Below are 24642 nucleotides of genomic sequence, written 5' to 3'. Positions count from 1 at the left end.
ACCCGCGCGCGGAAGCAGAACCCGGCTCCACCCCCTCCCCGCGGAGCGTCACCGCCGGGGCGTGGTCCCGCCCTGACGGAGGGGGCGTGGCCGCGCCGCCGCCGGGTCCCCCCGCCTTTCCTCCGCCAGCGCAGCCATGGCGGCCACCGGCGTCCTGCCCTTCGTCCGCGGCGTCGACCTCAGCGGCAACGACTTCAAGGTGCGGGAGGGGGACGAGGGGCACCGGGGGAGGGGGGGACAGCCCGGCCCCAGGCCCCGAGCGCCGGGCGAGCCCGGGCCCGGACGCCACAGGGCCCTGTCAGGCCCGGCCCCCCCGGCCCCCCGGGCTGGGCCATGTCGTCCCCCGGGCCCTACTGCTGGCCCCAGAGCGGGGGTGCTCGTGTAGGAGAGCCTTGGTCCCTGACCCCATAGGCGCTATAGGGCCTGGCGATCCCTGACCCCCAGCCTGTACAGCTGGGCCACCTCCACCCCCCCAACCCATGGGGCCCCAGAGACCCAGGTGGTGTTGGCCCCCAGCTCCCAGTCCCGTAGGACTGGGTGATCCCAGTCCTCCAGCTCCCAATCCCATAGGACTGGGTGATCCCAGTCCTCCAGCTCCCAATCCCGTAGGACTGGGTGATCCCAGTCCTCCAGCTCCCAGTCCCATAGGACGGGGTGATCCCAGCTCCCAGTCCCATAGGACTGGGCGATCCCGACCCCTCAGCTCCCAATCCCATAGGACTGGGTGATCCCAGTCCTCCAGCTCCCAGTCCCATAGGACGGGGTGATCCCAGCTCCCAGTCCCATAGGACTGGGCGATCCCGACCCCTCAGCTCCCAGTCCCATAGGACTGGGTGATCCTGGCCCCGCAGCTCCCAGTCCCATAGGACGGGGTGATCCCAGCTCCCAGTCCCATAGGACTGGGCGATCTCAGGCCCCCCGAGCTCCCAATCCCATAGGACTGGGTGATCCCAGGCCTTCCCCTGACCACACAGGGTCAGTCAGCCTGAGGGTCCCCAGATCCTCGCCCTGTGGGGCCAGTGGTTTTCTCACCCTCCTCCTCCTCGCAGGGCGGCTACTTCCCAGAGCATGTGAAGGCGATGACCAGCCTGCGCTGGCTGAAGCTGAACCGCACAGGGCTCTGCTACCTGCCCGAGGAGCTCGCCGCCCTCCAGAAGCTGGTGAGCGGCACATTTTGGGCAGGGGATGGGGCTCGATGGCTCCCACTGGGCCCGCGGGGTCAGGCGGGGCCCTGCGCAGCGGTGCTGAGAGTCTGGTGCCTGCCAGCCTTGTGGCTCATCGGCGGATGCTCTGGTGTCTAATAATAGGGCTGAGCTACAACGTGTGGTTGAAATTGGATGCAGGAGCTGTTAGGAGTGGGGTTGAGACAGACTTGTACTCGGTTTCACCTTGTTTTCCTAGAAAACCAGACTAAAAACCATGCTTAGATCCTCTGTCCTTTAATAGAAGGGAAGGGTGAAGGTTTAGTATGGGGAGGATTAAGGTTTTGGTGGTTTTTGTTTTCTTCCTCCTTTGCTAAAAGATATAAAGAGCAGTAGCTGGCAGCTGCCTGGCTTTGTTTTTTGGGTGGCTCAAGTTTTGTGCACGACCAGGCCCTTGGCGGAGTCTGTGGCTAAGCTTTGCTTTGGTGGTGTCCTGCAGCACGTTATGGACATTGTTAAATCGGTGTCAGCCAAACATGATGCTTTAAATGCTGCCAAAAGTCCTCGTCACTATGCCGGGTGCGCCCTGCTCAAGCGCAGCAAGCAGGGAAGCCTTCCGTGCTGCTCAGAGCTGCTCTCCCGCCAGTCCTGCCATATGCTGGGGGGCTGTGGCTAGACTTAAAACCTGGCATCTCACCCCAGTCTGCCAATTCCTCATTTTCCTGAGCAGGTAACAGCTGGGCTGGTGATGCCCAGAGGAAAACAAAATTTCCCCTGGGCCCTGCTGCAACCTTTCTGGTCCCCGCATGGCTGCCCATTTCCAGATCACCCAGTGAGAAGTGTTTCCAAGGACTGGGGTCTGTATGGGACTGCCATAAGCCAGCTCGGTAACAGCCCAGAGCACCCCAAACCCTGCAGCAGGGCTGGGGTGTCTCAGCCAGGTCTGCCTCAAGGGTGCAGAGACGGCATGGGCACGCTGGGGTCAACCAGCCAGTTTGAGACTGGGAGTGTCCCAGCAGCATTTTGTGGATCAGGGCTGAGCTCACCCCATGCCTCCTCAAGCCCCCTACTCTCCTGGGGTCGAGGAGCCCCCACGTCGGTGCGGGGTCCTGACTGCTGCCCCACACAGCCCCAGCTCCTCTCTCTGCTCACTGGGGCTTGTCTGGGGCTTCCCTGCAGGAGCACCTCTCCGTGAGTCACAACAGCCTCACTACACTCCACGGCGAGCTCTCCGGCCTGCCGTGCCTCCGGGTAAGTGTCCCCCTCGTGCGTCCCACCTGTATCAGGGCTGGTGTCTCCAGGCACCTCTTGGCTGGCCCCTGGCTCTGGGGGCACACAAGGATCATCCCTGGCCACCCCAGGGGACTCAGCAGGCATAGAGCCAGTGGGTGGCTGCAGTTGTGCCTCTCTCTCCCCTTTCAAGGCGATCGTGGCTCGTGCAAACAGCCTGAAGAATTCGGGAGTCCCCGATGATATCTTCCAGCTGGACGACCTCTCGGTGCTGGTAGGTGCAGAGTCTCCTTGGCTAATGCGAGAGCCAGCTCAGACTCCTGGGTCCCGCTCCTGCACCTCAGTGGCCCCTCGTGCCCCTTGGGGAGCACAGTGGGGCTGAGGACAGCTTCCAGGGGAACGGTGCAGGGAGTAAATCAGGACTCAGCACTGCCCGGCTCCCTTTGACTTTTGGGTGCCCAGGCCATAACTAGCTTCACTGCAGCAACAACTCCCATGCCCTTTCAGCACCAGTCCTTCTGAACCCGTGTCTGAGCACCAAGGGAGCTGGCTGTGGGCAGGATAACCCTGTGGCACCGCCTTCTTCAACGGTTGATGCTGCCGCTGGGTTCCCTGCCTGCTCGTCCAGCTCCTGCTGCTGGGCACCAATGTGCAGGGCAAGGCGCAGTGTGGCTGAAGGCAGGCCGCGCCCCCGAAGATGCCCCTGTGTCCTTGGCTTTGGGTGGTGGTTGCTGGATGCGGGGCAGAGGGTGATGCCTGCTTTGCTCTCCCCTTTGCCCCAGGACCTGAGCTACAACCAGCTCACGGAGTGTCCCCGGGAACTGGAGAACGCCAAGAACATGCTGGTCCTCAACCTCGGCCACAACAGGTGGGTCTGGGCCAGGGCAGCCATCTCCCCCTGGCCATGGCCACCTCCGTCCATCACCCCCCTTCACTCCAGGTCCCACTCTCTTCCCCTGTCTGGGAGGGAGCCCAGGGCTGGTGCAGGTTTCAGGTAGCCCTGAAGATCCCTATATCCCTGCAGCATCGAGGCCATCCCCAACCAGCTCTTCATCAACCTGACGGACCTGCTCTACCTCGACCTGAGCAACAACAAGCTGGAGAGCCTCCCACCACAGATGAGACGCCTGGTCCACCTCCAGACTCTCATCCTCAACAACAACCCCCTCCTGCACGCGCAGCTCCGGTAAGGCCCCGTTTTTCGGGCTGGATCCCACAATGCTGGGGCTGGGCCGGGTGCCTGCTCCAGCCCTGACGCCATCTCTGCCCTGTGATTCTCCATGGCCTGCAGGCAGCTCCCAGCGATGACGGCCCTGCAGACCCTCCACCTCAGGAACACCCAACGCACACAGAGCAACCTGCCCACCAGCCTCGAGGGTCTGGTGAACCTTGCAGGTAGGGCCAGGGCGCCCAGCCCCAAGGTGCGTGGGGCCCTCCAGGGGCTCTCTCGGCCCTGGCGTGAGTCCGGCCAGTGGCATCACCCTGTTGTCTTCCCCCAGACGTGGACCTGTCCTGCAACGACCTCAGTCGTGTCCCCGAGTGCCTCTACACCCTGGGCAGCCTGCGGCGCCTCAACCTCAGCAGCAACCAGATCATGGAGCTGTCCCTCTGCATTGACCAGTGGACCCAGCTGGAGACCCTCAACCTGTCCCGCAACCAGCTCACCTCCTTGCCTGTAAGTCCCTGCCTGTATGTGGCGTCCCTACCCATGCCTCCATGCCACTGGGTTCTCCCTCACCCCGCCATCTCCTCCTTCCCCAGTCAGCCATCTGCAAGCTGACCAAGCTGAAGAAGCTGTACCTGAACTCCAACAAGATTGACTTTGATGGGATCCCCTCGGGCATCGGCAAGCTCACCAGCCTTGAGGAGTTCATGGCAGCCAACAACAACCTGGAGCTCATCCCTGAGAGCCTGTGCAGGTAGGGAAAAGCCTCCAACTGGATCTGCTATGTCCCTGAGAGAGGACATGGAGGGTGTCTGGTGACAGGGCGTCACCCTGGCCTGGCCCTCCACCAGCATCTCTGTGTGCACAGGTGCTCCAAGCTGAGGAAGCTGGTGCTGAACAAGAACCGCCTGGTGACGCTGCCGGAGGCCATCCACTTCCTGACGGATGTGGAGGTAAGAGCCCAACACCCCCTCCGCCTCAGGCTGGGTCCACCACAGCCCCAGCGTGTCCCTGAGATTCCAGGGCTGTAGGGTGGGATGGGGTGAGGTGACAACAGGGGGTCTTGGGGCCAATACATGCAGTCTGGCACACGGTTCAGCCCAGGCAGGTGGTGGATTCGGGGCTCCCTCCACATCACCTCACCTTACTGAAGCCCAGGGTTCTCCTGCGGTCTCCCATCCCACCCCACGTCCTCAGTGTCCCCGTGAGCCCATGCTTCAGAGCAATGAAGTCTCCCATCCACTCCTTGGCAGATCCTGGACGTCCGCGAGAACCCCAACCTGGTGATGCCTCCAAAGCCAGTGGATCGGACATCAGAGTGGTACAACATCGACTTCTCCCTGCAGAACCAGCTCCGTCTGGCCGGAGCCTCCCCAGCCACCGTTGCAGCTGCGGCGGCAGGTAAGCGTGCAGGGACGCGGGGGACATCCCCTGCCTCGGGCAGCATGCTGGGAGAGGCTGGGAAATGAGCCGTGCCCCACGGCATGGCCCACAGTATGCCCCACGCAAGGCATGGGTGTTGTGGCTGCCTCCCACCCCGTGCCCGTGTCCCCAGGGAGCAGCACCAAGGACCCACTGGCCCGCAAGATGCGGCTCCGGCGGCGCAAGGACTCTGCCCAGGATGACCAAGCCAAGCAGGTGCTGAAGGGGATGTCGGACGTGGCCCAGGAGAAGAACAAGAAGATAGAGGTATGGTCCAGGGTGGGAGAGGGTCCCCAAGTGGCACTGCAGTGCCCCTGACCCACCCTGGGTGCTGGCAGGGACGCAGTTGCCCCTGGCTTAGTGACCTGTCCCCATCCCCGCAGGAGAGCGGGGAGGCAAAGGCACCAGACCTGAAGACACGCCGCTGGGACCAGGGCCTGGAGAAGCCTCAGCTGGACTACTCAGAGTTCTTCAGCGAGGATGTGGGGCAGCTGCCTGGCCTCTGCGTCTGGCAGATCGAGAACTTCGTGCCCACGCTGGTGGACGAGGCTTTCCATGGCAAGTTCTACGAGGCCGATTGCTACATTGTGCTCAAGGTACCTGGCGAGGACAGAGGGTCCCCCACATCCCCAACCTGGGGCTGCAGCTATCCCATCTCACACCCTGTCCCCCCCAGACCTTCCTGGACGAGAATGGCTCCCTCAACTGGGAGATCTACTACTGGATCGGGCAGGAGGCTACGCTGGACAAGAAGGCCTGCTCCGCCATCCACGCCGTCAACCTCCGCAACTACCTGGGGGCTGAGTGCCGCAGCATCCGGGAGGAGATGGGGGACGAGAGTGATGAGTTCCTCCAGGTGAGGCCCACCCCCGGCCCCCGCATAGCCCCCAGCCCTGCCTCTCCCACCCTCACCCCCTCCCTGCCCCTAGGTCTTCGACAACGACATCTCTTACATCGAGGGTGGCACAGCCAGTGGCTTCTTCACCGTCGAGGACACGCAGTACATCACCAGGTACCACTGGGGCCAGGGGCTGGGGGGAGGTGTGGGGCAGGTGGTGCCCCCCGTCCCACCGTGGCTATCTCTCCCCTAGGCTGTACCGTGTCTATGGGAAGAAGAACGTCAAACTGGAGCCAGTGGCACTGAAAGGGACATCGCTGGACCCCCGGTGAGCAGGGGGAGCGGCCACAGGACACAGGGTCCCTGCGGGGGGACAGGGTGCTGGCAGCATCCACCCAAGACATCATAGCTGCAGCTCTGGGCTGAAAATTGGCCGTGCCAGCACCTTTCTACAAGGACATGGATCCAAACCCCACTAGGCAGCCCCAGCAGCTGTGGTGCCCTGTTTCGCAAGGACCCCTGGAGTGGGGAGGACGCTCTGCACACCTCACTCTCTCCTGACTGTCCTCTCACCTCTGTGTCTACCAGGTTCGTCTTCCTCCTGGACCATGGCCTCAACCTCTTCGTGTGGCGTGGGAGACAGGCCACGCTGAGCAGCACCACCAAGGCCAGGTAGGGCTGGTTGGGGGGCTGGGGGTGCAGGGAGTCCACCTGCCATCTCACCCGCTCCCACCGCAGGCTCTTCGCTGAAAAGATCAACAAGAATGAGCGAAAGGGGAAGGCGGAGATCACACTGCTCACCCAGGGCCAGGAGACCCCCGACTTCTGGGAGGTGCTGGGGGGGCAGCCCGAGGAGATCCGGCCCTGCGTCCCCGATGATTTCCAGCCCCACAAGCCCAAGCTGTACAAGGTGGGGAGCTGCCATCTGTGGGGCCGTCGGTGCTGCCGGAGCCCTGCAGCCCCCCCTCACCCATGTCCCCGTCCCCTCCGCAGGTTGGCCTGGGCCTGGGCTACCTGGAGCTGCCCCAGATCAACTACAAGCTCTCGGTGGAGCACAAGAAGAGGCTGAAGGCTGATCTGATGCCGGAGATGCGCCTGGTAGGATGGGGCAGGGAGGTTCTCCCAGTCTGACCGGTGAGGCTGGTTTTGTGCCCCCTCTGCCTCCAGCTGTGCCCTGGGAGAGGCAGGTTTGGCCAGCGGGTTCTGGGTGGGGGATGCTCTGCTCTTCCTGGCTGTCTTTTGGGAGCAGGCAGGGTGTTTTCCAGCCAGGAAAGCCCACGGGTGCCTGACCCCCTTTTCCCTGCGGTGCCCTCAGCTGCAGAGCCTGCTGGACACCAAAAGCGTGTACATCCTGGACTGCTGGTCCGACGTCTTCATCTGGATCGGGAGGAAGTCATCACGGCTGGTGCGGGCGGCGGCGCTGAAGCTGAGCCAGGAGCTGTGCAGCATGCTGCACCGGCCCAAGCACGCCATGGTCACCAGGAACCTGGAGGGCACCGAGTGCCAGGTAGGGCATCCCTCATGCCTGCAAACGGCCACGGACCCCCAGGCAGCGGTGCCAGGGAGGGAGACAGGGGCACAAACCGCTCGGATGGGGTGCTGGGTGCCCAGGAGGGTGCTGTGGCCCAGGATGCATTACCTGCTCCACAATTTAGGTGTTCAAGTCCAAGTTCAAGAACTGGGACGACGTCCTGCGTGTGGATTACACCCGCAATGCTGAGATGGTGCTGCAGGAAGGTGGCCTCGCCGGCAAGGTCCGCAAGGATGCTGAGAAGAAGGACCAGATGAAGGCCGACCTCACGGCGCTCTTCCTGCCCCGCCAGCCCCCCATGCCCCTGAGCGAGGTAGGGCTGGGGACCGTCCCGTGTGTCCCCCTGAGGTGTTGGGCCGGGTGCTGATGAGGGGCTGGGTGGCCACCAGCTGACAGAGTGTGTGGGTCCACAGGCGGAGCAGCTGATGGAGGAGTGGAACGAGGACCTGGATGGCATGGAGGGCTTCGTGCTGGAGGGCAAGAAATTCTCTCGCCTGCCCGAGGAGGAGTTTGGCCACTTCCACACCCATGACTGCTATGTCTTCCTCTGCAGGTGACGCCCAGCTCATCCCCTCTCCGGGGCTGCTGGACCCCCTCATCCCTCCATCTCCCTGCCCAGACCCCCAACCTGCCCCATCCCTTACATCACCCCCTGTTTCTGCCCTCAGGTACTGGGTGCCAGTGGAGTACGAGGAGGAGGAGGAGAAGAAGAAGAAGGGTGAAGGCAAAGGGGAGGAGGAGGGTGAGGAAGAGGAGGAGGAGAAGCAGCCTGAGGAAGACTTCCAGTGCATCGTCTACTTCTGGCAGGGCCGGGAGGCCTCCAACATGGGCTGGCTTACCTTCACCTTCAGTCTCCAGAAGAAATTCGAGAGTCTCTTCCCTGGCAAACTGGAGGTGACTCTGCTGTGTGCTCCTGGGGGGTAACGCAGGGTCCCCCCGCTTTGCCTCCCTTCTCCCCCCTCCCCTCTCTGACCCCCAGGCAGGGGATGGCAGCAGAGATGGGGGCTGGCAGGGGGGTGCATCTGGGGCTTGGGGTTGTGTTTGGGGGTTCCCCATGGCCCTGCTGACACCCACCCCTGGCCAGGTCGTGCGCATGACCCAGCAGCAGGAGAACCCCAAATTCCTCTCGCACTTCAAGAGAAGGTTTGTCATCCACCGGGGCAAGCGGAAGGACAGGGCCAGCCCGCCCCAGCCCAGCCTCTACCACATCCGCACCAACGGCGGGGCCCTCTGCACCAGGTCAGCCCTCCCGTGGGCTGCTCCAGGCCGGCAGCACCCATGGGTGACAGCCTTCTGGCAGGGTATGTGCTGGTGGGCATGGCTGCCTGATCTCTTGCTGACTGTATGTTGTGGGCTTCTTTTCTAGGTGCATCCAGATCAACACAGACGCTGGTCTGCTCAACTCAGAGTTTTGCTTCATCCTCAAGGTACTGCTCATGGCTGAGCATCCCTGAGGATGCCCCCCCTCCCCGCTTGGGCAGCTCTGACTCTCTGCACTTCCCCAGGTGCCCTTTGAGAGCACGGACAACCAGGGCATCGTCTACACCTGGGTGGGCCGGGCGGCTGACCCTGACGAGGCCAAGCTGGCTGAGGACATCATGAACCACATGTTTGATGACTCCTACAGCAAGCAGGTGAGCGGGTGGGGGCACAGCAGGGCTTGGTGCTGGCTTACCTGGGTGGCAGTGACCGCCAGGGCAGGGGACAACCATGCTCAGCCCTGTCCCTGCCCTCGCAGGTGATCAACGAAGGAGAGGAGCCTGAAAACTTCTTCTGGGTGGGCATTGGGAGCCAGAAGCCCTACGATGAAGACGCCGACTACATGAAGCACTCCCGGCTCTTCAGGTGGGTCCTGGCTCAGAAGGGGCTGCTCAAGACTGTGCTGGTCCCCTTCCTCATCCCGTGGTGCCCTAGGCCACACTAGCCTTTGCCAGGGGCTCAAGTCCTCCCAGGCTAGCCAGGGCATGGCTCCCCACAACAGGCAAAGGCCCTCTCCCAACTCTTTGTCCATCCCTGAGCTGAAATAGAACTTCTCCATTACATCCCTTCCTTCTGTATGAGCTAAATCCTAACAACAAACTCGTCTGATGCCATTCCCTTCTTGCTCTTCCCACAGGTGCTCCAACGAGAAGGGCTATTTCTCCGTGTCAGAGAAGTGCTCTGATTTCTGCCAGGATGACCTGGCTGATGATGACATTATGCTGCTGGACAACGGGCGGGAGGTGAGCTGGGGGCGTGACGCTATCCTGGGTCCAGGGGCCAGTGCGGCAAGGGCTGGATCCACCAGTGGCTCCATCGGCTGAGCCCGGCTGCACGTCCTTCCCGCAGGTCTACATGTGGGTGGGCACCCAGACCAGCCAGGTGGAGATCAAGCTGAGCCTCAAGGCATGCCAGGTAGGGCCTCCCTCCCGCTTGCTGCTGGGGGGCAGGATTTGGGCTTCATCCGCCCTTGGGGCGCTGATCCTGCCCCATGCATGGCGGTGCAGAGCTCCCAGCAGCCCCCAGGCTGGGGAATGCCAGCCCCAGAGGTGGGCAAGGGTCAGGGACCCACACGGCTGTGCTCTGCCCCAGGTCTACATCCAGCACATGCGCTCCAAGGACCCCACGCGTCCCCGCAAGCTCCGGCTGGTGCGGAAAGGCAACGAGCCCTGGCCCTTCACCCGCTGCTTCCACGCCTGGAGCGTCTTCCGCAAGCCGCCTGCCTAAGGCGCTCTGGGGTGGAAGCCCTGGCACCCTGCGCTGCCGCACCTGCCTGTTCCCAGCCAAGCTCGACCCTTAGAGCTGCTTCTCCCCGAGCTGGGGCCAGCAGGGAGCAGCAGGGCTGACCCTCCATCCCTGCTTCTCCCAACAAGGGGCCCACCAGCTCAGCCCCTTTCCTTCCTGGGGGCATATGGGGCAACGTGGGCCCCTGTTACACCCTGCTTGGGGATGCTGCTGCCCCAAACCAGTGCCGAGCTCCCCCTGCAACTGGGGGACAGGAGTGTTTCCCAGTTTGGGTGGGAGGATGCTTTGCTAAAGAGCACTGTGGTGGGGGAGTGAGGGGCTCTGGGCCCTGGGCCTTAGAGCCGGCCCTGCTGTCCTGGGGGGGAACAGACCCCCAGCAGGGGCTGGCCAATTGGTGTTGTATCAATAAAGGCTGCACTTCTCACCCCAAGGCCGTGCCAGGGTCTGACTGCGCCCATCTCGCTCCCGAGTGGGGTCTCTCCTCACCCCAGCTCGGGGGCTCCGGCACCCACCTGGCTCTCCTGGAAGGGTGGCAGAGGCCAGGGCCCCACAGCCCCAAGGCTCCCCAGACACCTGCAGCCCAAGCAGTTGATATTAAATGCTTTATTTTCAATATTAAAAACCAGTATTTTTAATAACTAAACAATGCTAAATTCATCTTACCAAAAAAAAGGATGAGGCGGGGGGGGGGGGGTTCTACCAGGGACACTACAGCCCCGGCAGGCAGCGACAGAGCCCAGGGCAGCGCTGCCTCGCCCGCCCCCCCAGCCACACACGTACCGCAAGAGAGCCCGGGGGGGTCTGAAACGGCCCTGGATCCCCAAAAGGAGAGGGTCAGGTACCAGGCTGAGCCCCGGAGCCACGTAGGGACAGCCACGGGGGGACGGAGCCAGTGTCACCGCAGCCCCCTGCGAGGACAAGGCCGGGCTGGGGAGCCCAGGGGGGATTTGGCACAGTGAGACCCCCAGGGTGGGGCAGCCCCACGCCTCGTCCGTGTGTGTTCCCCCCAGCGCCAGGAGCCAGTGTGTCCGTCCTCCCTGGTGCAATCCCATCCCAAACCCACCCGTGGCAGGAATTAGTGTCAGAAAGGAGCAGCAGGCACGGAGCCCAACCTGGAGAATAGCCCTTGGAGAAGCCACTAAGAGAAAAAGGCCACCTGTGACCCCCCCCCCCCCGTGTCCCCCTCCCGGGGCTGCTCAAGCCCTCCGGTGCCCACCTGGGAGCCAGCGGGTCCATGCTGGGCTCCCCCTGGAAGGGAACAGTCCCTGTGCGGCAGCCGGAGCCGCCTGGCAGGCAGGGGATGGGGCTGTAAACTGCAGGGAGCCGGGCATGTAAACACAGACCAGGGTACGGGGGGGCCGTGCCTGGGGGCTCCCGGCCCCCCACCTCCCCAAGGGACCAAAACTGGAGGACGAGGGGTGGTCCACGAGCCCCAGCCCTCCCCATGGAGCCGGGGAAGCAGCAGCATCCCCCAGGAAGGGGGCTCTGGAGCAGGGGACAGTGACACTCGACCGTGTATAAAAAAGAAAATTATCTTCCCCGGGAAGAGTTTGTGCACCACGGCCCCCGGCTTGGGGTCAGCAGAGGGTCCGGAGCCGGCGGCCGGGCAGGGAGGCGTGGGGGAGCGTGCCGGAGCCGGGGCTCGCTGGCAGCCGGTGCGGATGTTAGAGAAGAGGCAAGTCTACGTTACACGGGGAGGGGGCACGGGGGGGTCCAGTCGAGTCACGCATCCCGGGAATCCGAGCACTGAGATGGGCCAGGGAGGCCGGCGATGCCTGCGGGGGACGTAGCCCCTGAGAAGGGGATCTGGGGGGTCCCCAGGACATGCTGCTTCCCTGCTCCCCCCTGCTCTACAAGCCCCAGGGACCACAGCCCCATCCTTCCCGTGATGGACAGCGATGCCGCAGCACTGCATTGGGGTCCTGGCTCCGAACCCCAGGGCACCCCGGGGTTTGCAGCTGGAGCTGTATCCCCACCGTAGTGCAGGGCCACCCACCCCCATACCCACCCTGGTCCCCTCACACACCTCACTTGATGAGGATCCCTGTGGGCCGGGCCTCGTCCTCGCTGGCATTCCTCAGGTTCCTCTCTGCTTCCTCCGAGGACCTGGAGCAGAGCAGGGTGAGAGGCAGCCGGGGGCACCGCCACGGCCCCTCGGCGCTGGCGGCAGTGGCCGTGGGCACTGGTTACACCGTTCCCCCCCACTCACGCCAGGAAATCCTTCACTTCCTCCACGGTGATGTCCCCGGTGGTGTCCAGCGGGTTCTCCATGCTGCTGTTGGGGGAGTCAATGGGGCCAGGCGAGAAGGCGGCCGGGTGCTCCTCCGGGGACCCTGGGGAGCCATAGGGACAGGAGGGCTGGGGGGCAGCCACGGCGTGGGGCCAGCCCCAGAGCAGGGCCCACAGGGACATGGTGTGCATGGCGGGGACAGGGTCATCACTCACGGTCACTGTCGGTGAGGGAGCGTCGGCCCTCGGGGCTGCGTGGGATGTGGGTGCCGTTCGCCTGTGGCAGCTTCGGCGTCGCCATTGAGCTGTTGCTGGAAGGAAATGTGGGGAGAAGTTACTGCCGGAGCCGGTGCCACGGGGCGGGTGTACACGGGTGCTGCTGTAGCAAAGCCCCTGCCCTCCCGGGGCACGTCCCACCTGAGGCAGGAGGTGTCCTGGAGCCGGGTGACCTCCAGCCGGCACAGTGGCTCTGTCACATTCCTGGCACTGAGCGAGAAGCGCTCGAACTCGGACGGTGAAATTAGGTAGAAACCTGCAATGGGGGGGGACAACAAAAAGCCTCAGGGATCCCCCATGGGGCTGCAGCCAGAGAGGGTGTCCCATCTAGAAGGGACATCACCCCCAGGCCAGCTCTGGTGCCCTCACCCTGGCCATGCTTGGTGAAGACGCAGGAGGCGATGCCGCTGATGTCCTCCTTGCGGATGCATCCATAGTGGACCTGGGGCCGCAGGCCGGGCACGGTGAAGATGTGGATGTCGCCCAGGTTGGTGAGACAGGCCAGGCAGTTCTCCAGCCGCTCCTCGGAGCTGGCGCTGGCCAGGCTCACCAGGGCCACCTTCCGCACCCGGCAGCCCTCATGTGCTGTCAGCTTGAACTTGGTCTTGGCGCTCACTTTGGGCAGCGTGAAGACCTGGCAGGGGCGAGAGAAGCCAGGTGCCACGGGGGACCAGGAACCTGCAGGGTTTCGGGTGGCATCCGAGCAGCCTCCCACTGTGGAAGCCCTTGGCAAAGGGTAGCACCTTCCCCTCAGAGCCACCACCCCAGGGACAGGCATAGGAGTGCCCCAGGACCTGGCTGGTCACCTCCAGCCCTGTCCCTGGGGTCATGAGGATACCCAGAGAGGACATAGGACGTGTTGTGGGTGGCAGGTCCCGTCCCTGCCGCAGGGCGACACCGAGCCCCTGCCACACTCACCTTGAACTGCTCCTCGGAGGAGATGAGCATGGAGTGGCTGCCCTGCATGTCGGGGGCCTTGGCCAGGTCCCGCGAGACCTCGTAGGGCTCAGGCAGGGGGTTCCCCCGCCCGTCCAGCACCGCGATGGCCACCACCGGTGCCCGGTGCATCAGCTGGATCTCCTTCCCCAGCACTGCCTCCACCGCCCGCTCTGAAAACTTCTCTTGCGACGGCACCTCCAGGGCGTAGGCGAACACCGAGCCAGAGTTGGTCCCTGCCCACATCGTGGGGCCGTGGTGGGCAGCTGCGGGGACGGGAGCAGCGTCAGAGCCCCCTCCACAGGGTGCGGCACCAGCCAGACCCAGCTCGGGGGCTCTTCCTGGGCAGGGGGGGTCTCACCGTCTCGGAGGAAGGTGTCGGCGAAGTAGAGGCACCGCACCACCCCCGAGAGCGAGTCGTCGGCCGAGCGGGGCTCGATCCGCCGCTGCACGGGTGTCATCTCCACCTCGGGGGGTCCTGCCTGCTCGGCCAGCTGTGCATTGGCCTCCTGCACCTGGGGAGGGGGACACGGGAGTCAGCCCCTGCCCGGTGGGGATGAGGGGCGGCCGTGGTGGCCCCGCTCCCTGCCCACCTTGCTGGAGGGGCTGCTGGCATTGAGCCTCTTCTTGCCGGACACCCGGCTCTTGCGGATGCGGCGGAAGGACTGCCGCAGGGACTTCTTGAGGGACTTGACGCGGGACAGGGGCCCTTCCATGGCCAGCGAGTCGTTCGGGTGCAGCGTACACCTGTGGGCACCGATATCCCTCAGTGCCTGGACCCCCGCCACATTGCTCCAGTGGGGGTCCCCCGCACCAAGATCCTCCCCATACCTGGCCAGCACGGGATTGCGCCGGTAATAGTCGAAGAGTCCGAAGCCGTGGCTGGTGCCGAAGGCCACGAGGTTCCACTCGGAGTGGAGGGTGATGGCGGTGACGGCAGCAGGGGGCACGCACTGCACCAGCACGCTGGGCTGGAAGCCAGGGGCGAAGGGCAGGGGCCCGTTCCTGGGGGCCAGCCGGTCATGGCCCTTCCAGGTGAAGCCCTCACGGTCCTGCAGCAGGTCCACCGTGGCCACGCTGACCACGTGCTCTGACTTCTCATCACTCAGCTCCATCACCAGTACCTGCAGGGGACAAGCATGGATGGTGGGGGATGCATACTGGACCCCGACCCTCCCCCCAAGAAAGCCACCCTGCTGCAAGCCAGGGGCTAAACCCTGCGAGTAGGAGCCCTTCACGGATGGGCACGGGGGCCTGCAGGGTCTGAAGCCCCTGCGTGCCGCGTCTCCCCAAGCGGGGAGCCGAGAGGTACCTGGCAGCCCCAGCTCTGCCCCCTACCAACCCACCTGCCCTGCCGTGCCGGCTACCACCATCTTGGCCGTGTACTTGCAGAGAGCGATCTTCTGCACGCCCAGGCGCGGGTCGTCGCTGTAGGGATCAAAGCAGCCCACCTGCGGGAGGGAGGGGGGCCAGGCACCTTCATGCAGCTGCAGGGCAGCCCCCCGGTGCAGCCCCACGTCCCCCCACCAGCTGGCAGGTACCGGCTGCAGCGCCACGGGCTGCTCCGGGCATCACGCCCAGGAAAGGTCTGTCCCCACGTGTCCCCCGGCTCTCCCCCCCTGCTGGGGCAGACCCACGAGACAAGACAGGGCACACGGAACAAGCGTCCCTTGTGTCCCCACAGGGCGTCACACGGCAGCTGTGCCTGAGTCGGGGGACACGTCCCCAGGGCGCAGCTGGGATGGCTCCAGCAGGTGCATCTTCCATGCCCAGCTCTGGGCTTGCCCCCCCCAAAGTGCTGGTGGAGGCAGGGGGGTGCTGGGGTCCACAGCAACATCCCCCCCCGCCCTGGAGACCTCACCTTGCGGAAAGGCGGCCACTCCTCCTCGCCCGCCTGGTTGAGGCTGTCATTGTGGTCGCAGTCTGTCTGGAAGATACTGGCGGTGCCCAGCTTGTAGAGGGGCTTCAGGGAGACCCCAGAGGCGTCCCAGAACCGCACCGTGCCGTCCTCGTGCCTGGGGCGGGGAGGCCCTGTTAGCGCAGGGCCCTGACATCTGCCCGGCTAACAAGAGCCGCCTGTGTGCTGGCAGCCACCGTGCCAGAAGGGGGTGGGACAAGAGGGGACAACAAGCGACACAATCCTGCCCGGCCATCAAGCTGAACAAGAGGGGGGCAGCCCACTCAACAAGAGTGGCTGGACCCGCACCACCACTCCATCCCACTCCCCCACCACAGGAAGGGGCTAAGGCTGTGTGTCCCCATCCCAGCACATTTCGGGTTTCCCAGGCCCCCCTACCCACTACCAGGCCACTCACCCGGTGAGGAGAAGCCCCCTCTGCGTGGGCTCCTGGGCCAGGTTCTTTCCCCCGTCGATGGGCCAAGCCTGGAGGAAGGAATGGAGGGATGGAGGGAGCCCACCCAAAGGGAGCGGGAGCAAGCGTCACCCATCCACCAGCACACCCTGGGGGGCTCAGGGACCGCCCCCTCCTCCCTGCCACCCCCATCACTCACTGCAGAGGAGAGCCGGGGGCTTTGCTGCTCGCCAGCGCTGATGATCCTCTCCCAGAGCTTGAGGGGCACGTTGGAGACGTGGCAGGAGCAGGTGATGGCGGAGGAGTGGAGCGGCGCGAGGTACGGGGCAGGGATGGTGGGCCAGCCTGGCGTCTGGAGGTCGATGGCCACCAGCTCTTCCTCCACCAGCACCACCAGGGCACAGGGGTTCTCAAAGCCTGGGGAGGGGGGCACATAGCTGCTGCTAGCAGGGACCCTCCTCTGCCACCCCCTCCCTCCCCAGGGTGGCCCCAGTGGGACGTACCTCCCTCAGCTGCCTCAGTGCTCTGCACGGTGAAGAAGTCGATGACGCGGGAGGTGAAGTCAAGCGTGGCATGGGTCTGGCCCTGCAGCACGCTGACGCAGTGCCGGTCGCCGTAGCTGGCCCGCGGCATTCCCCCATTGAAGATGATGAAGGGGTTCCTGGGGGGATGAAATGGCCTCCATCAGACCCTGGACCTCGCAGGGCATCTTCCCTGCAGCCCAGGTCCCCCCCCGTGCCCATCACGGCTGCTGAGGGGGGCAGTGCACACCAGAGCAGCCCTCCCGTGCTGCAGGGACGTACCCTGACTCACAGGTCCGCCAGAGGATTTTGCTGATGGCTTTGCAAGGGAATGGACCTGAAACAAAAATATCAACCCTGCGGTTGCAGCACCGGCACCAGGATGGGGTGATCAGCCCCCAGCCCTGCGACCCCCGCCCCGTACCGTAGGGGATGGTGGACATAACAGGCTGCTGGGTCCTCTGGCTGGCGCCACTCACCGCCCACACCATGTACCCGCCGTCGCTGTGGGAGCTGATGATGCTCTTCCCGCTCTGCTCCCAGGCCAGGCTCTCCAGCTGCTGCGGGGGCACATGGGGGGCTCAACACATGGGACAGGGTGGGGGGACACACATGAGGCCACGGTCCCGCGAGCCCCCCGCCAGCCCCGGTACCTGGTTCCCCAGGAAGAGGTGCTGGACGGTGCGCGTGGCCTGCTCCCAGAGGACCACCAGCCCCCGGCTGTACCCGATGAGGAGCTGGCTGCTGTCGCGTGGGTGCTCCTGGATGGACTCCACCGGCCCCAGAGCCTTCCCGCAGCGGTAGTCATCAGGGACACTGCACGGGGGGGGGGGGGGGACACAGGGCGTCAGGGGGGGCTGGGGGCGGCAGGGAGGGGGCACAGGGACGGTGGGGCTCACCTCTGCAGGATCTCATCTGGGAAGAGGGTTTTGTCCTCCAGCAGGACCAGGGCAGGCAGGGCAAGGAAGTACACCGCACCGCCCTCGGTGCCCAGGCAGGCCACCGCGCAGGTGGACGTTGGCAGGACCACTGTCACCCGCGTGATGCCAGGGGAGCAGCTGGAGGGGGGAGCAGGAGGCTGCATCAGCCCCATGCTGGGTCTGGGGGAGTGGCAGAGAAACCCCAAACCTCCCCTGCCCCGACGCTGCATCCCCATCCCCGTTGGCGCAGGAGGACAGGGACAGACTTAGGGCTAACAGCAATTAGAGCCACTAATCACCCCCAGGCCCTGCCAGCACCTATAAAAAGCCCAGGGCTGTGTTTCCCCCCTGCAGCATCCCAGCTGGGATCGGAGGAGCATCCCGGCAAGGAAACAACTGCCACCGAGGGGACCTTGGCTGCCATCTCTCCCGAAAGAGGACGTCTGCTCCCACGCACCATTCCCAGCCGGCAGCCGTATCAGTCCCGGCCGCAGCCCCATGAGGGGGCAGCTGGGGACCCCCCCAGGCAAGTACTTAGCACTGTCGGACCCTGGGCGTCCTGGGAGGCCGAAGCTGCGGGTCTCCTCCAGGTGGGAGCAGCCCTCCTTCTGGCAGACCTCCCAGAGGTGCAGCGTGTTGTCATCCAGCAGGGAGAGGAGCCAGCCCTGAGAGGGGGGACAGCAGTGGGGTGGGTGGGGGGCCAGGGGGGCTGCCGCCAGGCCCCCCCAGGGACACCCACCTACCTGGCCAGGGAGAAAGTGCAGCTGGGTGACGGTGGCCGTCTCCTTGTGCAAGCCCGTCAGCTCCACACCTGGTGCACCGTATCTGGGGGGGCCGTTAAGAAGCAACAAGGGTAGAGCACCCCCCACCCCAGCAAACCCCTGGACCCCCCATATTTCCCCCAGGTCACAGTTCTGCAAGCAGAAGCTGGTTTAGCCCTGTGCCACCGGGGTGAGCATCCCTGGCAGCACCCCATGCCGGAGCCGGCCTCGGTACCACCGTCCCCAGCGCCAGCTGGGATCCACCAAGCACCTCCAGCCGGGATGCCCCGGGTCAGGATGTGGCTGGCACGTGGCCGGGGTGGGTGTGCGACGGTTGGGCCAGCTCCTGCCCTCTGCCACCCTCTTCTTCCTCTGCTGCAGGGCCGTGGCCATGCAGAGGCGCCGGCAGCCCCGGCCAGCCCGGCACGCACCGGCAGCAGGGTGGGGTTCGGCATGCGCCGGCACGGCCTCACTCACCCGACTGGTCCTGGCTCCTCTGCTGGCAACGCCGCTCAGCAGGAACCGGGGCAGGACCCGCGTGGCAGCTCCAGCATCGCACGGTGCACCCCGACCCGCTGTCTCCCCAACACCCCCCACACCCGGTGAGCAGCTTCCCCCAGCCCGGTGTCACCAGGGCACAGCACAGCTATGGCTCAGCACGCTGCGTGCCAGGGGTTTCCACTGAAAAAACGTGGTCCTCGCCCCCAGCCACCCCCGCGGTGCCCTCAGTGTGGGGAACTGGCCCAGCGGCTCTGCCTGGACCAACAGGCGGGAGCTGTCTGGCAACGCTGCGCGCAGCCGAGCCGGCAGAGCCAGGCCAGAGCCACCAAGGCTTTGGGGAGGCCAGAGAACAGGGTGTGCGAGGGGAGCATGCAAGGGGGCTCTGGGCGCTGCAGGGACGGGGGACGCCACCCGTCCTCACTTGTCCTGGGGCCTTTCCCTACCTGAAACGGTGCCACTGGCTGAAAGACAGGCAGCCCTTGGGGCAAGTGGCCAGGGAACGCCAGTGGCACCGTCTCACCACGAAGGGGGTCTGAGCCCAGGGACCCCAAGCTGCCCCAAGGGGATCCCCCAGGCAGTGGCATCCCCTCGATGCTGGCCTGTCTGCAGCCAGATCCACCCAGCCCGGCTGGGGAGCACCCACGGGTGCCCCCACTAACCAGTAGCACCAGTCAGGCCAGCTCCGGCTGCCGCCTCACCCGGCCCCAGCTTCCCCAGCACCGTGAACCTCCAGAAGCATCTTCTTGGTGGCAGCCGGAGTGGGGCTGGGTGGGCACTGGCTGCAGCGCTGGCACTGGGTGCAGTGCCATGGGCAGGACCGTGCCGCCCCGCTGCCAGCCCCGAGCCAGGTACCACCCCAAAAACACCCCCGCAGAGGATGCGCAGGGCACCGCAGCCCCCCTCAACGGAGGCTCCGCAGCCCCCAGGGGCGTTTAACCCAGGGGTGGCCAGAGCCAGCACCCTGTGGCGAGGCGGCTGAGCGGAGCAGCCGGCGACGTCGCGGCCGGGCTGGCACTCGGGCGGCCCCGGCAGAAAAAAAAAACGCCATCTTTGTGCTCGGGAGGCAGCAAGCCGCCGGCCTGGGGGAGGGGGAAGCGCGGCAGCCCCCCCATCCCGACCCCGACCTCGATCCGGGTGCAGCCGCCCCCGCGTCCCCCCCGCACGCCCACCCCGCATTCCTGCGGCGCGGGGCCCCCCGAGCGCGGGCCGCATCCAGCCCTGGCTGCCCGCCAGCAGCCCTCTGAAGTCTCCCTGCACGCCGCCGGCAACAAAGCCCGGCCAGGGCCCCGCGTCGTCGTCCCCCCACCCCGGCCCCCCACCCGGGACCGGGCTCAGCGCCTGCCACAGCCCCCCACCCCGGCGCTGGGCCAGCCAGAGGCCCCGCTGCCCCCCCGAAGGCTGAGCAGACGAGGCCAGGACGGACAGGAGCCCCCCAGGATAAGGGGGGGTGACACTGGGAAGCACCCCCACCTGGGATGCCACCCGGGACGGCCGAGCCCCTTTGCTCCCCTGGCGTTTTGGGCAAGGCAGGGGTTCCCTCCTGCCACCAGCTCCCCACCCAGCCCAGCTGCAGCCCAGCTGGACGGAGGGACAGACGGACAGACGCCAGCAGAGCAGGGGGACGGGCGCTGCCGGATGGGCCAGCAGCAGCACGGCCATGTCTCCCAGCATCCCCTGGGATGGGGGCAGCCAGGGGGGAGTGGGGGGGTCCTTACCTCCTGCCAATGGGGTGGGAAAAGGATACAGCTTGACGGCTCCCGCCTTGGTGCCGATGGCCATCACACGCAGAGCGGGGTCGTAGGCCAGGGCGCTGGGCTGGCTGGGGAAGCCGTGCTCCACCGTCTGCCGTGGGGACAGGCAGGTCAGAGCTGGGACCCCCCACCTCTGACCCCTCCCAAACCCCCCACGGCCCCCTCTTGCCCCCACGGCCCCCATCCTGCACCAGCCTGAGCTTCAGCCCTGCAATGGAGGACCATGAGGATGCTGCCTTGTCCCCCACTGCCACCAAGGGGGTCCTTGGGGAGAAGGGGACATCACTCCTCACCCAGTTTTCACCTGACGCCCCAAAACAGACCAAACCCAACAGCCACACCAAGGGCTGGGGGAGGTCTGGGGTCACACAAGCCGCCCCACCACCCGCCGGCGCTTTGGGGAAGGGACCCCCTGCCCGAGGTGCGGATGTCCAAGGAGGGGTGAGCAGGGTCCAGCTCAGCCCCGCAGGCAGGTGGGACCCCCACCGCAATGTCCCCAGGGGTCCACAGTGCCAGGTGGCAGAACCAGGCGAGCGGGACCCACCAGCGCTGGGGACGTCCCCGACGGAGCCGCGTGCCGCCCGCGGGCACCTTCCCAAGGAAGTCCCGGCCGGTGACGGCGTGCCTGGGCTCGCCGGCTGGGGAGGGGCTGCCCGCCTGGCAGTGGGGGGACACGGGGGGCACCCACCGCCCCGGCCCACGGCGAGGGGATCGCAGGGCTCCCGGGGGAACAGCCCCAGGGGCAGCTCGGCTGAGCAGCAACGGCGCGATCAGATGATACGGAGGCCGACGGAGCCAGACTGGCCGGATCCTGACCCGCTCCCTTTGTCTGGGGCGGCCGAGAGGCACAGCGGGGCGGCTTTTCACACCCGCCGGCACAGCCACCGTCACCCCCCTGGCTCCCGCTCCCCTCCAAAGGGCCACCTTCAGGAGTGTGCCAACATCCCCAGCCCATCCAGGGGGTCCCAGCCTGGCTGAGGGGCAAGTTAGTGGGTGTTTGTTCCAGCCCGTGGGACAAGTTAGTGGGTGTTTGCCTGGTCCTCGCGGCAGCCCCACACAGGGTCACCCTGAATCCCCCTGGGATGCACAGCACACTGGAGGATGGCAGCGGGAGCTGGGACGGCAGCAGTGAGGGGACACCCCGGTGATGCTTTAGGCTGGGGACCGGTACGATGACGCCGGCAAAGACCTCAGCGCTCCCCCAAAAGCATCCTCCCAGCTCCCCTGCACCCCCAGCCCCGGAGGGGGGGACCCGGCTCGCAGCGTCCCGCGCACAGCCCTTCCTCCCGCTCGGCAGCGGGGCCGCATCCGGCAGGCTGTGCCGGCCCGGCCAAGGCACGCTGCTCCCAGCCAAATTACAGCAAATCCCAGGCAGATCTGGAGCTCGGGAGGAAAAACAACCGTTAATGGGAGGCAGGTGGGCAGCCAGCGGCCCCAGCGCCGGGCCGGCCGGAGCGGGGCTGCTCCCCAGCCCCCCAGGACGCTCACTCGAGCGGGATCTGGCCGTGGGACCATCCTCCCCAAAACCGGGGGGCTCCGGCTGGGCTGAGCCTCGCGCCCCAGCCAGACCCTCGCCCACAGCGGTGAGTCTGGGGGGACAGGGCTGTGCCGGGGAGGTGGGTGCCGGCTCTGCCCCCCCCCCCTCCCCACGGCACAACCCAACACCCCCCAGCCCGGCCCCATTGTGGGGCAATACGGGGGTCCCCAGCACACGCCAAAGTCCCCACCGTGAGTTTGGGCAAGCGCCCGACCCTGGTGCCAGGGTGCTGCTGAAGGACAGACGGACAGAGAGATGTGGTCTGAGCTCGGCCAGGGGCCGCTGCCTGCGTTCTCCCGCCCCCAGAGCCAGGGCAGAAGGATGGTCCCAACACCGCAGGGCTCCCGGGACAGGGCGTACGGAGCCCCAGGCGGGCACCCGCCGGCACTGCCCGTCCTGCCGATGCGCCAAGGGAAGGGTCCGGCACCCGAGGGCTCGCAGGGTCCCTCCCTGGTCGTTTGTCGAGCCTGAGGGGCTCCCCACCCTGCATGAGGGGGCCGAGCGGGAAACCTCCCTGTTGCTGGTTGGGGCGGGGGGCAAGCTCTGGGCCTGTGATGCCCCTGGTTCCCCCGAGACACATCTTTGGGGTGCAAGGGAACCCCAAGCCCCCAGACCCAGGGGTCATCGCCACGGCCCTTCTGGCTGACAAAGGGGGTCCAGCCCCCCCTATATTCCCCCTGGGGGGTTGAGGTGAGGGGCTGAGTCCCCCCATGAAGCACGGGGGTTGCAGCCAGGGATGCTCCAGGGCTGGACAGCGTGGGGGGCTGCAGGACACCCCGAAACACCGTTGCTGGTGAGCGAGGCCTGGGGGAAGCCACGGGGCAAGGGGCAGCGTGGGAACTGGGGCGCCCGGGGGAGCCCCCGTCCCGGTGGGGCAGGGGAAGGGGGATGTCGCGTCGGGGGCGGGGCGGGGGTCGCATCCCACCCCAGGGTGCCCCTCGGGTGTGGGAGGGGGTGCCCCGAGGCGGGGGTGCCCGCTGCGCCGCGGGGAGGACGGCAGCCCCCCACCCCACCCCAGCCGCCCCCCCCGGGGCTCATCTTGCACCCGGGGGTCCCGGTGCCCACTCGCGGGGGGTGCATCCCCCCCCCGGGCTCCCGCCTCGCCTGCACCCCGGGTCCGCCCGCACCCCAGGGGCCCTGCCCCGCCGGGGGCGCCCCATCCCCGGGCGCAGACCCGCTCCCCAGGCAGCCGGGGGTCCCGGTGCGCGGCTCCCCACCGCGGCCGCCGCCCACCGCCCCGGGGGTGCGCCCCGGTCCCCGGGGGAGCGGTGCCCCCCGTGCGCGGCTCCCCTCCCCGGGGGCGGCATCCCGCCCGGGGGTGCCGGAGGCGGCGCCAGCGGGGGGCTGCCCGCACCCCGCTCCCGGGGCCCGGCCCGACACCCCCGGTGGCCGTGTCCCCCCACCCCGGGTCCGTCGCCGCGCCCCCCCGGCCCGGACGCACCTTACTGAAGGCGAAGAGGTCGTGCCGGAGGCGGTCGCGGTGCGGGTCGGCACCCTGCCGCCGGAACCGAAACTTCATCATGGTGGGGCCGGTGGCGGCGCGGTACCGGGCGGGGCGGGCGGGGCCGGCGATCCCGGGGTCGGTACCGGGGCGGGCGGTGCCGGTGCCGCTCCCGGGGCGGGCGGTGCCGGTGCCGGTCCCGGCGGGGGGCGGTGCCGGTGCGGGTCCCGCTCCCGGTACGGGTCCCGGTGCGCGCGCCGAGCGCCGAGCGCCGCGCGCCGAGCCCGGGCAGGCACCGCCGCGGCGGGGCGGGGCGCAGCCCTGACGGACAGCCCTCACCGCCAATCACCGCACGTCCCCGCGCACAGCGCGGCGCAGCCCCTCCCATCCGCGCTGCGCATGCGCCGCCGCGAGGGACGACGGGGTTTGTAGTTTCCCAGCCCAAGCGCCCCCTGTGGGCGCTTTTTTTTTTTTTTTTTTTTTTTTTTTTGCCTTTTTCTTTCGTTTTTTTTTCCTCCCCCGGGTGGGGACGGCGGACAGCAAGGGCCGCTCATCCTGATCACAGGACCCCCACACACACGCGACCATGGGGTGCCCTGGATGCAGGGCCTCATCTTGGCCCATGGGCCCCACAGCCATGGGGTGCCTCAACAACATGGCGGCACGATGGCTACTGGGCCCTGTGCTGGCAGGGTGCTGAGCACGGCCCCGCTCGGCGCAGCCGCGCCGAGCGGGGCCGTGCTCAGCACCCTGCCAGCTCCCGCCGTTAGCATTCAGGCCCTGTCCCCTCCATGGCACCAGGCACAGCCGTGCCCTGCTCCCCTACGGCATCGACCCAGGGTGCGGGGCAAAGCACCCTGCCCTGCGCCCGGGTTTGGGGTGAGTCAGCCCGGGCAGGGCAGGGCTTCCCCTCCCTGCTGACTAACCTCGGCCTCGGGGTGATGCCGCATTGGGGTGACGCAGCCTTTGGGGTGGAAAACACCCTGAGGGTGAACAGAGGCCGTCGCCCTGATGCCCCGGGGATGGGCTCCCAGATGGACAGAGGGAAGGGGTGGGTAATGGAGAGGACATGGCCAGACCACGCAGGAGGAAGAGGAGGAGGAAGGCCACCACGTGAAGCCAACAGACCCCATCCAGCCCTCTCCGGCACCACACACCCATCCACCTGCCCGCCGCCATCTCCTTCTTGCAGGAGGAAGGCGCAGGGCAGGGAGGGCGAGGGGGAACATGCGAGGCCGAAGCATGGGGCACAGCCCCCCGCCCCGCTCCGGAGTGCTGGGGGCATTTGGGGACCAGGCCCTGGCTGTGGCAAGCCTGGGAGCTGCAGCGGGACAGCATCCACATTTGCGCCCGGGCCCCCCGGGATGGAGAGCAGGAGGAGGAGGAGGAGGGCAGCCAGCCCCAT

General features: G+C 66.6%; 2 protein-coding genes across 3 annotated transcripts; one reads left to right on the top strand and one right to left on the bottom strand.

Moving 5' to 3' along the window:
* Window positions 1-20: 20 nt before the first annotated feature.
* FLII (FLII actin remodeling protein) lies at window positions 21-10631 on the top strand. Its single transcript, XM_082314261.1, has 30 exons — window positions 21-199; window positions 1050-1160; window positions 2322-2393; window positions 2566-2646; window positions 3155-3240; window positions 3397-3558; window positions 3664-3767; window positions 3872-4047; window positions 4134-4291; window positions 4406-4490; window positions 4791-4938; window positions 5093-5226; window positions 5343-5555; window positions 5636-5815; window positions 5889-5971; window positions 6051-6125; window positions 6386-6469; window positions 6536-6707; window positions 6791-6895; window positions 7113-7304; window positions 7453-7641; window positions 7742-7881; window positions 7997-8222; window positions 8413-8567; window positions 8695-8755; window positions 8834-8962; window positions 9067-9173; window positions 9445-9550; window positions 9657-9722; window positions 9900-10631. Exons 1-30 carry the CDS (start codon window positions 137-139, stop codon window positions 10032-10034), a joined length of 3798 nt encoding a protein of 1265 aa, XP_082170387.1. The 5' UTR covers window positions 21-136; the 3' UTR covers window positions 10035-10631.
* Window positions 10632-10706: 75 nt separating this feature from the next.
* On the bottom strand, window positions 10707-23391 carry LLGL1 (LLGL scribble cell polarity complex component 1). Of its 2 annotated transcripts, none has more exons than XM_082313743.1 (23): window positions 23238-23391; window positions 20253-20350; window positions 17990-18071; window positions 17781-17911; window positions 17226-17384; window positions 16980-17142; window positions 16751-16886; window positions 16609-16663; window positions 16309-16466; window positions 16005-16222; window positions 15809-15876; window positions 15355-15508; window positions 14840-14944; window positions 14325-14617; window positions 14087-14240; window positions 13855-14008; window positions 13476-13759; window positions 12927-13191; window positions 12699-12813; window positions 12498-12592; window positions 12262-12385; window positions 12079-12158; window positions 10707-11827 (listed from the first exon to the last, which is right to left on the bottom strand). In XM_082313743.1, the coding sequence occupies exons 1-22, from the start codon at window positions 23316-23318 to the stop codon at window positions 12080-12082; spliced, it is 3171 nt and encodes a 1056-aa protein (XP_082169869.1). In that variant the 5' UTR covers window positions 23319-23391; the 3' UTR covers window positions 10707-11827; window position 12079. The 2 variants fall into 2 exon arrangements, with proteins under 2 accessions (XP_082169869.1, XP_082169870.1); XM_082313744.1 differs by having other exon boundaries at window positions 17796-17911.
* Window positions 23392-24642: the final 1251 nt, after the last annotated feature.

This window comes from Platalea leucorodia (genome assembly GCF_965183815.1).
Source record: "Platalea leucorodia genome assembly, chromosome: 5".
Lineage (NCBI taxonomy): Eukaryota > Metazoa > Chordata > Aves > Pelecaniformes > Threskiornithidae > Platalea > Platalea leucorodia.
The sequence above is the reverse complement of the archived record's forward strand: the minus strand, read 5'-3'. Positions and strand labels throughout refer to the sequence as shown.

What these genes read in the sequence shown, in the direction of transcription:
- FLII (XM_082314261.1), top strand. Translation starts at nt 137, where the DNA reads ATGGCGGCCACCGGCGTCCTGCCCTTCGTCCGCGGCGTCGACCTCAGC. An exon ending in AGAAGAACAAGAAGATAGAG is followed by an intron (nt 5,227 to 5,342) that starts GTATGGTCCAGG and finishes CCATCCCCGCAG; the next exon opens with GAGAGCGGGGAGGCAAAGGC. An exon ending in GACACGCAGTACATCACCAG is followed by an intron (nt 5,972 to 6,050) that starts GTACCACTGGGG and finishes TCTCTCCCCTAG; the next exon opens with GCTGTACCGTGTCTATGGGA.
- LLGL1 (XM_082313743.1), bottom strand. Translation starts at nt 23,318, where the DNA reads ATGATGAAGTTTCGGTTCCGGCGGCAGGGTGCCGACCCGCACCGCGAC. An exon ending in CACTGAGGCAGCTGAGGGAG is followed by an intron (nt 16,223 to 16,308) that starts GTACGTCCCACT and finishes CCCCCTCCCCAG; the next exon opens with GCTTTGAGAACCCCTGTGCC. An exon ending in GCCCCCGGCTCTCCTCTGCA is followed by an intron (nt 15,877 to 16,004) that starts GTGAGTGATGGG and finishes TCCTTCCTCCAG; the next exon opens with GCTTGGCCCATCGACGGGGG.